Source organism: Lygodium microphyllum, chromosome 2 (genome assembly GCF_053477565.2).
Source record: "Lygodium microphyllum isolate KBCC chromosome 2, Lygodium_microphyllum_v1.1.10, whole genome shotgun sequence".
NCBI lineage: Eukaryota > Viridiplantae > Streptophyta > Polypodiopsida > Schizaeales > Lygodiaceae > Lygodium > Lygodium microphyllum.
The window spans coordinates 17,091,858-17,103,448 of record NC_141136.1 but is presented as its reverse complement, the minus strand read 5'-3'; the positions used below and the strand labels follow the sequence as shown (position 1 = coordinate 17,103,448).

The 11,591-nt window shown below is 44.7% G+C and overlaps 1 protein-coding gene across 2 annotated transcripts; it reads right to left on the bottom strand.

Moving 5' to 3' along the window:
• Positions 1 to 242: 242 nt before the first annotated feature.
• LOC148039517 (FT-interacting protein 7-like) lies at positions 243 to 8,954 on the bottom strand. 2 transcript variants are annotated; one of them, XM_087691498.1, is made up of 6 exons: positions 8,472 to 8,954; positions 7,198 to 8,071; positions 4,946 to 5,455; positions 2,257 to 3,296; positions 1,038 to 1,719; positions 243 to 439 (listed from the first exon to the last, which is right to left on the bottom strand). In XM_087691498.1, the coding sequence occupies exons 2-5, from the start codon at positions 7,957 to 7,959 to the stop codon at positions 1,053 to 1,055; spliced, it is 2,979 nt and encodes a 992-aa protein (XP_087547624.1). In that variant the 5' UTR covers positions 7,960 to 8,071; positions 8,472 to 8,954; the 3' UTR covers positions 243 to 439; positions 1,038 to 1,052. The 2 variants fall into 2 exon arrangements, with proteins under 2 accessions (XP_087547624.1, XP_087547633.1); XM_087691507.1 differs by lacking the exon at positions 8,472 to 8,954 and adding an exon at positions 8,192 to 8,299.
• Positions 8,955 to 11,591: the final 2,637 nt, after the last annotated feature.

Sequence of the window (11,591 nt, the reverse complement as noted above, 5' to 3'; positions counted from 1 at the left end):
CCTAGAAGGCTCACAGCCTTGCGAACCTACCCCATTGGGCTAGGAGAAAACCTTCTAACCTCGTGCAAATCGCGACTGATATTTAAACAGGGATCATTGACATCGAGCGACTACTTTCATCTAAATTTTAGTCCAAGAAAACAGGATGAACATATGACTCACACCGAAATTGTTCCTGTACAAATAGGACCCCACCCACTTTTCGACCCAATTACACCATGCTTTCACATGAGAGGCACAAGTAACAGATGAAAATAGATTTCCTACCAGCATTATGTCAAATGGCCAACGCAACATCTGCAGCTATCCAAGATAAGACGAACAAAGAATATGCTTGCAGCTGTACACGATGAACAAAGAATCCCCAACGGGAAACTGGCAACTGCGCAAGCCGAACCATTGGGAGCCGGCAATCAACAGCAGCTTCCTCTTCTAGCATCTGAGAAGTATTAAGACAGGAGATACGTCAGCTTGCGGAGTTGGGCCACGAGATAAACTGGGGACACACAGATACGTGCAAGAGACAACGTTAACATGTTTTGCAAAAAGCACGAATTTATTGCCCTCCCTACCCAACTTACTGATGATTGATGATTGGCTATTCCCTACATAAGCTGCAGAATGCCCTCCCTACCCAACCTACTGATGATTGGCTATTCCCTACATAAGCTGCAGAAATAATACCAGGGGGAAAAAGAACAAAACACACTCAAAAACACAAACCGGAGACCCATGGAATGCATGCCATCATTGCATGGAACTAACCGCCTTGACGCACAACAAATTTACGTGTTCCCGACCGATCAAATTGAGCTCGAGTCAATCACCTAATGACCTTCTCATGCAATGGCATGAATCATGATATACTAAGGAGGTACCTCGTTCTCCAAGTTACAGAGAGGTATCAAGTAGTTCAAGATAACAGTTTGCATGCAACCAACTGACCTGATATGACATGGACGTCTGTACTTAAACATGCATACAGCGAAATATCTTCACCGAAGAAAAGCAAGCGTCTTGCAGCAGCAAGAACTGACCTGATATTAAGTTGATTAGAGCATTTTGTCTGAAAGCGCCGGCAATCTCCGAATGAAGTTCACGGGTGGCGCAGGCATGCCATTGCGGAACTTGGGATGCCGAAGCACATACACGCCAATAAGGATGGCGATGACTTTGAAGGGGGTCACGTATAGGATGATGGCCGCCAGCAGGCAGAACGTGATGAATATGGTGGTGGCTCGGGGATCACGCCAGCTGAGGAAGGCATTGATGCGCTCCAATTGCGTGGCAAGGTTGCCCATCACCGTCTGGATGCGGCCGGCAAGTGCTCGCATGCGGTCGTAGCGCTGGCGAACAAGTTCGGCCGACTTGGCGGAAGGAATGGGGTCGAACTCCTCATCGAGCTCGTCTTGGGAGCTCGAATTTGCGTACGACAATTCAACGTCCATGTGGGGGGGCTGCCTCGCCCGGAACCGATATTGCCAGGCCCCAATGAGGAACATGTAGAGGAAGAGGGTGGGGAGGATGAGCTCGGGGAACCACACAAGGATCATGTACAGGATGTGGACAAGGACAGTGGTGACGGGGTTCTTCCAGGCACAGATCTCTTGGAACCAGGTGACCACAGCACTGCAGCCCGAGAAGACACCGATGATGCGGTACCAGTTTGCTTTGCTCTTGCGCAGGCTCCAGCGAAAGGAATCCACATCCAGCATGTACCTTGCGAAGAAAAAAGGCATGTCTCAGCTCCATTGTTAACGAAAGACATTCGTGAGAATTGAGACAAAAACCTTCAGTTTAAAATTCCAGAAATCGGAGGGGTGTTTTCCCCCCCCAGTTTACTCAACACTTGATCACAGTTTTACAAGACCATCGATTCGGCTCCTGACTGCCTAGGGCATTTATCTTGATAAGGGTCGTGAAAAAAAGTAACATATATAGCTGATACATGTTTTGCTTAACACAAAACAGTATTAGTGTCAAACTTTTACGCAGAAACCTATGAAAATCTTCACCTTCAGTTTTGGAATTCCTCCACATGGTAGGACGAGAAGGCATTTGATCATTCATGTATCAGTGTTAAACTTCTGCTCAAAAAACTGTGAAAACTTTCCGCTTCAGTTTTAGAGTTACTCCAGCCGTCCTCATTGTCGGATGAGAAGGCATTGATGTAGGGTTCAGATATTAAGCAGCGTTGTAGAAGGACAGATTTTGATAAGCAAGGAGAAAAGAGAGGTATAAAACAGCATGCAGTACCTGACGACCTCGGCGCGCAGTGGCGGCTCGGAGCGGGCGAGGCGAACGATGACGATCCTCATGGCGTGCTCGCGGAGAATCTCGATGTAGCGGACGTGGATGGGGTGGGTGTAGTGGAGCTTGGGGAGGAGGGGGCGCCAGTAGCTGAGCATCATGTTGAGGCGCTTGAGGCAAGACACGCGCAGCACCAGCTCGACCTCGCCCCTCTTCTTCACGCCCGAGCGGTCCAGCCCGATGAGCGGGTAGCGGTGCGAATACACCCGGTCGGTCTCCAGGGTGGACAGTCGGATGCGGACCTTGCCGATGACCTCGTCCTTGTGGTGCTTGTGGTTGGGCGGGTGGTGCGGCCCCGTGGCCTTGCCGTTGGCGGGCCGGGGGAGTTGGTGGTTGTCGAAGACGCCGACGGTCAGGACCGTGCACGTGTCGTGGACGTCCCACAAGTACTGCTCGTGCCACTGTGGGGCGAGGGAGTCCAGGACGGTGCGCGTGCGGACCCACTTGCGGCCGTACTTGGCCACGCAGTAGGCGTCGGTGCAGCTCTTGCCGTCCCGCGTCTTCATGGGCTGCAGGCCCACAGCCCCCCTCACGGCCAGCTCCAGCACGCCGATGGGGGCCTTGGCCAGGCGCTTCTCGGAGGGGCACGTGTCGCTGGTGTACTGGGTGGCCTCGTCCAGGACGTGGTAGCCCCCCTCCAGGCACACCATGAGCTGGATGCGGGACATGAACTTGGGCTGGCCCTTGAGCTTGTCCGCCACCTCCGCCGCCACCTCCTTCATCTCTTTCTTCTCGCGCTCCAGGTCGTACCACTTAGCCTCCGCCAGCTTGGCGTTGACGCGCCTGTGGACGTTAGTGAGCGGGATGCGCACCACCCCAATCGTCTCGTCCTTGTTGGCCGCCACCCGGTCCTGCACCGACACGATCAGCACCTCGTCCACGAACGGCTCCGCTGCCACGAATAGCAGCTCCTCCTTGTGCCACGTGGGGTTGTTGTTGCGCGTGCTCGCCGCCCGCGTCCGCTGCAACTGGAAGCCCAGCTCCACCTGCACATTTCCATCATCGTCATCAGCATCATCATTATCATCCCGTCAACCCCCACCACCCCTAACAACAACAGTTTTAGTCGTCTAGCCTAAACAATTTCTTGTACAAAGACTTGTGGATCAAGCAATGCCTTTCTTTGATTTTAAAAAATTAATAATTATATATCAAGTGGAGATTTGCACCATCAGATAATCATGAACGACCCGTCCGCCAAAGGAAGAAGAAAACTTTCCTAAAAATTTGCTTAACTTTTCCAACCAATACTAATAACATTGGTCCAAGTGCCCAATGTTTCCTATAGTTTATTTTCAGCCTAAAGACCCCAAACGTCATGCAATGTAACCTGTTTCCATTTCTTTAGCTTATTTTGATTTTCAGGTTTTGAATGTTTCAATCCTTTTTTTGTTAAAAGCATTAAATATATTGCAGGTTAAAAAAAGAAAATAAAAATGTGCAGAGAGTACTGAGGCCATTGATTTCCTCTCTGCCCATTGACTGAGGCTTAGGCTAGTTATGATTAGAGTCCCGGCGTTCACAAAAAACCTAGGTTTAATGCAAAGTGAATTGCAACTTTTTTAAAATAACCTTCAATATTGAAGGAAGGCTTAGGTTTAAAACCTTGAATTTTTGAAAAATTTTAGTTATAAAAAATAGGGAATACATGTAATTTGATTCAAAAATCCTTGCAAAAATTTGAGTTAGAGGTTTTTGTATTTGCTATGAAAAGTGTTTTTTGTGAACACTGGATTAGACTAGTTGCACTATCTAGATTGGTTATAGGGAGAATTTGTATGGGCTTAGAATAAGTAGACTTTCGGATAGACTGGGGGTGGGGAAGGCAGGACTACAATGGGTGGTCCTCTCCCCCCCAATAGCTGCTTCGTATGCCCTGGGGGGATGTCAGTTGTCCATGGTTCCAGTGGGAGCCCATTTGCTGTCTTGTAGCTGGTCTGATTACACAGGATCATATCCACCGGGACATGGATGGTGTAGACCCGATTTGCTACTGGACCTTTCAATCCTGAAAGCCCACAACTCACAGAACTTCTTCCTTTAAAACATGTGTGCATTCTAATTCCTTGTTCAATTATAATACCTCCGAATCCTACATATTCTCGCGACATATTCTTGTTAGATGGCCTAGGTCTGCTTAAAAGCTTTCTTTGGGTACAGTTTCTTTTAAGAATCAACACAGATACATATATACCTTTGGCATTTTAAAAAAAAGCAAAGAAAACCCATCATGCTAATGTATGACGTGAGTTGTTATAAGAACTCAATGTTTAGGATAATCAATTCCTGTTTTCTTTGAAAGTGGTCGTCTGGAAGCTACGTGTAGGGGGACCATGATTCCTATATTTAAAGGGGGGTTTCCTTGTTGAGCTGTATTAGCGTGCAATTTTTTCTATTAAAGAAGGTTTTGGATAATACTGGGCGAACATTTTTCAATTTTAATTTTAGCCGGCCTTTGCATATTGAACAATAATACTAGACTATATTAGCATGGTTTTGTTTATAACCATTTTTGGCAGCAGTACAAACGCCTTTAACTCGAGAACTGGAGGCATTTTTATTAATTAAACCGAAAATTAATATAATTGCTGTTATTAGAAACGAAAACTGGATAAACTCGGGGGGGAGTAGTCACCTGGACGTAGACCTCGGGGGCGCGGTTAAGCTTGTTGAGGATGAGGTCCTGGGCCTCGAGGACCTCAACGCGGAGGTACCAGAGGCGAGGGGAGAGGTAGATGGTGGAGCGGGTGTGGGGAACCCAGCCGCTGTCGGACTGGAGAGCGCGCGGGAACGCCTCGTCGGCCTGCGTTCCCACCCACACCGACAGCATGATCTCCCCTTGCACGTTTCGGTGCTGCTGATGCTGCTGCTTGCCCTGCGAGGAGGCGTCGTGCTTGCTGCTGCTGCGCGACTCCAGGCGGTACCACTGCGGCGCCAGCGGCGAGCCCGGCGGGTGCCGCTCCGGCACCTCCGAGATGTCGAACGACACGTAACCCATGAAGTCGTTGCGCACGGTGTCATAGTCCCACACCGTTATCTCCACATACTGCGCCTGCGACTGGTCCTGCGAGAACGCGAACACCTCGTTCCACACCGGGTTCAGGTTCCTTGGCACCACAGTCGTGTTCACCTTCGAGTTCCCTACCTGTTCACCACGATGCAATCAGCGGATACAATTTAGACGTTGCCCAGCGAATTAGCCCCCGCCAGAAGTTCCAAGAATAATAATACTACTAACAGTAATTAATTCTTACAAGGAAGCATATGCACACATGTCCTTCCAATCAACACTTGCAGACACACAATACCTACAAAAAAATCCTTTTAGGGCTTTACACAGCAGCTACTCGTGAGGCTGGTTACACATCCAAATGGCCCTCGCTTACTTTGTAAGTGTTAACCAATCCAAGTATTTGTTTAAAAGTTAAACATCTACAAATCTTTACATAACTAAGAGGACATAACATGTTGTTCACGAATTGAGCAAGTGAATTCCCCACCACTCACTTTTGGATAGGAGTCTCCCTTGCTGAGGCTGGTAATAACACACACACCAATCACGTCAACCCCCAACCCTTGTTTAGAATGTGGGCATGCAATCTTTGAAATCGGGAATGGGCATGGACACAAAGCTTTTACATACCAAAAGGATACATTTTGCAAAAAAGTTAAAAATATATATATTTATTATTATTTTGATTAGTTACCAATTACAAAAAGTGCATCCTTGTTCATCCCTGGACGACGAATTCACCTGTTTAGGAAGTAAACAACATGTCATGTTCTTCTGTTCTTCTTTAGTGTGTAAAGGGCTAGAGATGCTGGGCATCCACCATTTGGTATGTAACCAGCCCTAGTTTGTAAAGTGACCAATAAATATGTATTTTTTGCCTTTATAGTCTATCAAAAAATAAAGAACGTATTAATTTTTACTTCTTTGCAAAATGTGTTCTTTTAGTGTGTAAAGACTTTGTGCCTAGTTTCTAAAATTGTATGCCCACACTCTGGGTAGGGGTTGGGCAGCTGTCATTTGGTGTGTAACAAGCTTGAGTTTGCTTGTCAAGTGCAAAAGTGGCCAATATTCAAGAAATAGCATTTCCAATTCAACCAATCAATAAGGCTTGATTAGCTTCTCCCAATTATACTCGCTAAGCCTGATTAGCTTCTCGGAATAAGTAACCTACTCATTAACAAATCCGATATCTTCGAAATTTCAAACATCACAAAAGCCATAATTTTAAAGACTGTACAACACTTCTTGAGGGATTTTACCCTTCAATCTTTAAATTCTACCATAATCTTAAGAAAAGTAAGTTTAGAACTTCCCTTCAAAGGGAAAAATAGAGCTACACGATCAGTGAACTGATTACTTAATCTGGTCCACCTGGTGTTTTCGGGAGCCCTCCTACCGACTCTCCATATTGAAAATGAAGACTGCAACACCCGTTCAGAGCGCTTCCCATATAAAGTAGCAGACCACACACAGTTAATTAGAATATCTACACTAAATTTGGCGTTGAAGATGAAATTCTAAGTGCTCTAGAGCATGATTAAACAGAAGTAAGTACTCGAGAAGTGCTACACTACCTTCAGGGTTTAAATGCCCTAGTCTAGCACGATCAAGCAGAACACTTCACCACATAGAAGTGCTACACTAACTTTCATCCTGTAATGAATTCTCGTCTAGTCCTCGAATTTGAGGGAATGGGCCATCTATCTTACTATCAGAGAAGCTCTGTACATTCTCAAGTTTACACGTATTCGCATCAGTTTCCAGAAATGTTTACAGCGAACACTAACAACCAGCAAAAATCTCCATATTCTGAAGTTTGCAAGTTTTTGTGTGACTTGCACAAAGTTTTAATAAATTTGTTCGTGATCACTGACCTTTACTTCCACAAAGGGGTCTGAGCTCCCAGTCACGTCCTTCACAGCCAGCCCCCGCGCACGCTCCACCCGTACAAACAGATAGCTCAGCTTCTGCACAAGATCGTGCCGTACAACTTCAGTTTTGGGCACATACGTCGGTTTTACGGCAAAGTCAAGTTTTCCTGAAGGAGCCTCCTCCATCCAACTCACTCTGCTCAGCCCTTTGCCTTCTGTAGCCAGAAGTCCATTGATCCCCTTGGAACCTTTCTCCCCGCCTCCACCGCCACCGCCACCCTTTGCCCCTTTCTCCTCTGCATCTTTTACATTCTTCCCTAGTGCAGCAGCCTGCAGCTTTGCTGCCTTCTCTTTCTCCTCATCATAGTAGTAGAGTTTCAAGTAGATTTCCCCCCTGCTCAGCATCGAGAAGATGGACCATCCCCTCTCCAGCTGAAAGCCTATGGGCTTCTCTGCCCCTTCTGTGCCCTTCCTCCTCACATGCACCCCTTCCACTTTTACTCTGCCTAGAGATGTCCTGTGGCCCCCCTTCCTCTGGGTGTATATATGAATATCGATGCTCTCCTCATCTAGTAGCTCTCCCTGGCTCAATGTAAACTCCAGCTTCTCATTCCACACTGGGTCCAGATCTTTATTCTTCGTCTTTGTTCTCAGTCTCTGTGAGTCGAACTCCACCTCCACATAAGGGCTTGCAGAGCCTTCTCCATCCTTAGGAGGAAGATTCGTGGCATGCAGAACCTCCACAACCAGCTTGGTATTTCCCATCTCCTCTTCTCAAAGCTACTCGATAGTGCGACTCAATACGAAGGCGATAGGATTCTTTTCCAAGAAAGGGCCCTTTTGGAGGTAGTAGAAGCCCACACGCATCCCTAGCTTGCTGCAAAAGGTTCAAGCGAGAAAAAAGTTAGTGCAATATCTAAGGGACTGGGCATTGCACGAAAAGTACCATCTAACTCGTGAAACACCGGACAACAAACAGATAGGTCATGCTACCTACATCGTGCATGAATGAATCTGCATCCTAGCCAAATCATCATAAAAAGTTTAAACAACTTCCGGACCCGGACCGTGGGTGGAAACCCAGGACTGCTCGGGAACTAATAGAAAAGAGATTTCTGCAGGCACCAACCGGTTTCGTGCTCTTCTGAATAAAAATACCGATGCACCACGCAATTCACTCGATCATAGAAATCAGACGTTGGGGAACAGACCCACAAACACAAAAAAGGGAACAGGCACACATTTTTATAGGCTGAACACTACTACTTTTCGCTCACCCTTCCGACTTCTGAGCCCTGACTACTACGAGCTAACGGGCCACGGCCCCAGAAGAAACAGAAGCTTGTCTGCAGACCCACTTCCTATTCTCTTCTAACTTCTCTTTCTTCGTCTTTGTCTCCAGACTCCGCCTGTGAGATATTGCGATTGACTTCAGAGAGAAGATGTTCTTGGGAGCAGCAGCACGGCTGCGGCCTCACCGAAGAGTGTCTTTTCAAGAGGGGAAGAGATAGAGATTAGACTAATGGCTAGTTATGAGGATCGCCGGCTACATCTTCTCTTGCTTTCTTCCACCTGCTTCTCTATTCCGTGAATTTGTATCTTCTTATCCATAGATTATCTTGTTTTCTCGCAATGGCTAGAGAGGACGGGGAGAGAGAGAGAGAAAGAGAAGAGATGGGTCACGGCCTTCAAATTTCTTGTTTTCCTCCTCAATTTTCAAGGCCTGCTACTTGCAAGTTGCAAGGCTCTCCTCTACCTCCTTTCCTTTTTTAGTGCCTGTTCATTTTTTGTATTCTTCGTCTCTAGACTGTAAGCACCGTAGAAATGGGTAGTAATATACGGCAAAAACTAGAGGATTGCGAATCATTCCAATTTCCGGGTGCACCAGCGAAGGCAGGGCCCACAGATGTCAGAATATCTACATATTCTTTTCTATTCAAAATCTTAGCATTGAATTTGCAAAATGCATAATTTAGTGGCGAAATGATATACATTGTGAGTACTTGAGTCTTGACTTTTCTCTTCCTGGGGACACTTGGCAGAGCGTGCCACATTTTTAAGTCCCATTCGAAGAGTTGGCATTGAGGTGGAAATCCCAGAATATATTCTCATCTTTGTACCAACAACGCCAGCCGAAGCAGTCGAAGGAGAGTAGAGAGAGTCAGTGAGTTTTGCGGGGGTCTGAATGAGTGCGGTCAAATCTTAATCTTAATAGTGGGGAAGTAGCACGTTCCCCCGGTCGTTCCTGGGTCGTTTCTTACCCCGGGGGCTCGTACAAGTCCTTTCTCGAGGCTCTGGACTCAACGTAACACGCGACTGGAAGGAGCTTGGGTTTTTGTCATCCTCGGCCGACGGATTCATCGCCTTTTCGTTGCTGTAAGGATTATGAAGTAGAACAATCCGTACGTCGAAAAACAAAAAGGATAAACGGAGTACTCCATTCATCTCCTCTTGTGGCCATTAATCTCTTCTTTAACACGTAATCAATAGTTATTTCATTGATATGGTAATCACATCAGCGTAGGATGAACAAGCGTATGCCAAAAACGCCTCCCAATTCCGTTAATGTGTTTACACACTAAAAGTAAAGTTTAGCCTAGCGGTTGAATGTCTTGACTCCATAAATCACTACAACAGAAACGAGGCATAGATGCGCATGTTAGACGCACAAAGTCGGGCGCGTCTATCATTGCGTCTATGTGTGCGTGTAAAAGTACGCGTAAATAGACGCGAATTTTACGTCCGTACATCCGCGCAAATAGACACCAATATAGACGCGCCAACAGACGCACAATTATTTAACCACCTAAAATTGAAATTAATATAATTAAAAAATCAAAGTCAATAATTATTTAACCACCTGAAATTGATTCTTGAGCATGCACGTGTGCGCATGATAAAAACCATAGAATTAAGAATACACATTGAATAATTGAATTAAAAAAATAGAGTTAATAATTACTTTTTCATTGCTCTCTAATGAATGGCAGTTCTTCCAGTTGACAAGCTTGATATAAGTAATTAGTGGCAAGCGACAGAAACCTTACAATTAGTAGCAAGCATTGTAATATGTATCTCGTAATTTCTCTACTTGAAGATGATAAAAAATGCTTCCTTTTTATTATGGAAAATTCAATTTAGCTTTAAACTTGACTATTGATTCTTGAGTATGCACGTGTGCGCATGATAAAAATCATAGAATTAAGAATGCACATTGAATCATTAAGCAAATTAAGTATGTTACAGTGATTGATCTATCTCATCTTCAATGAGATCAGCCCTTGCTAAACTATCTACTTCTAGGTCTATGTTACCAAGAGGTAACGAAACAAATAAGTCTATCCCACTATCAGATGTGTTGCTATATTGCTCAATAACTTCATCAATATCATCGACAATCACATTATTGTCTTCTTCTGCGTTTCCTTGAACATCCTCGCGAGGTTCATCTTGTACTATATCACGCATATCATCCATTATGGTGTCATCATGCACATCATCATTAATTGTTGGATTGTCATCTGCTATCTCCATATCGGTAATATTACCATATATTGGTTTTGAACGATTAGATATAGGGATGACATACCACCATCGGTTATTGTTTACCATTGGATGATACACAACCTGTTTTGAAAAACAAAAGCAAGAAACTTAAATACTTATTATATTGTGTATATGTATCACATGTATATATATTAAAAAATTAACCTTTGCATATATACTTGCTCGCATTGTTGAGGTAGTACTAATGTGTCATTCTTGTTTTGGTGAAATTTTATAGAGTCAATGATTACAAAACCACTTGGATGACGTCTGATTGTGCAATGCTCACCATTTGTTACCACTTCTTTAAACCACTTCACATCCACTACATATATAAAGAATCGTCTGAAGTCAAGCTTTAGAATATCTTGGATCAAGCCACAATAACCTTCCATGGTACCATTGGCATCCTCGAAGTGAACAAGGGCACCACAATCTTGGATATTTCTCTTTTCATCTATACGTTGAGTTCAAAGATGTTTACCCTCACACCAAAGTGCATTGAATAATGTGCACTAGTAGTAAAAGATAAAAGATCAAACATGTCAATTATTTATATAAATTAAAACTTATAGAAATAAATTAATTGATAGTATGTCTCACATTTGATAAGCAACCTCGTGAGTATTCTCACTCTTCTTGAGATATATTAATTTCCTATTATTTCATTCTCTCCATTTCCTCATGTAACCAATCTATATCAATATGACGTGGGAGCGTATTTAGATGATCTGAAAATGAGACATTACGTCCATATCTAGTGCGAAATTCTTGTCTTTCGCTTTTTCTTCTTGCCCTTGCTTCATTATATAGTGTCACCCATTTGCTCATTACATCACTATTGAGCACAC

Coding starts and splice junctions, on each gene's coding strand:
- LOC148039517 (XM_087691498.1), bottom strand. CDS start 7,959: ATGGGAAATACCAAGCTGGTTGTGGAGGTTCTGCATGCCACGAATCTT. Junction 5,456..7,197: donor ACCCCTTTGTGGAAGTAAAG/GTCAGTGATCAC, acceptor CGTGGTGAACAG/GTAGGGAACTCGAAGGTGAA. Junction 3,297..4,945: donor CCCCCGAGGTCTACGTCCAG/GTGACTACTCCC, acceptor GGAAATGTGCAG/GTGGAGCTGGGCTTCCAGTT.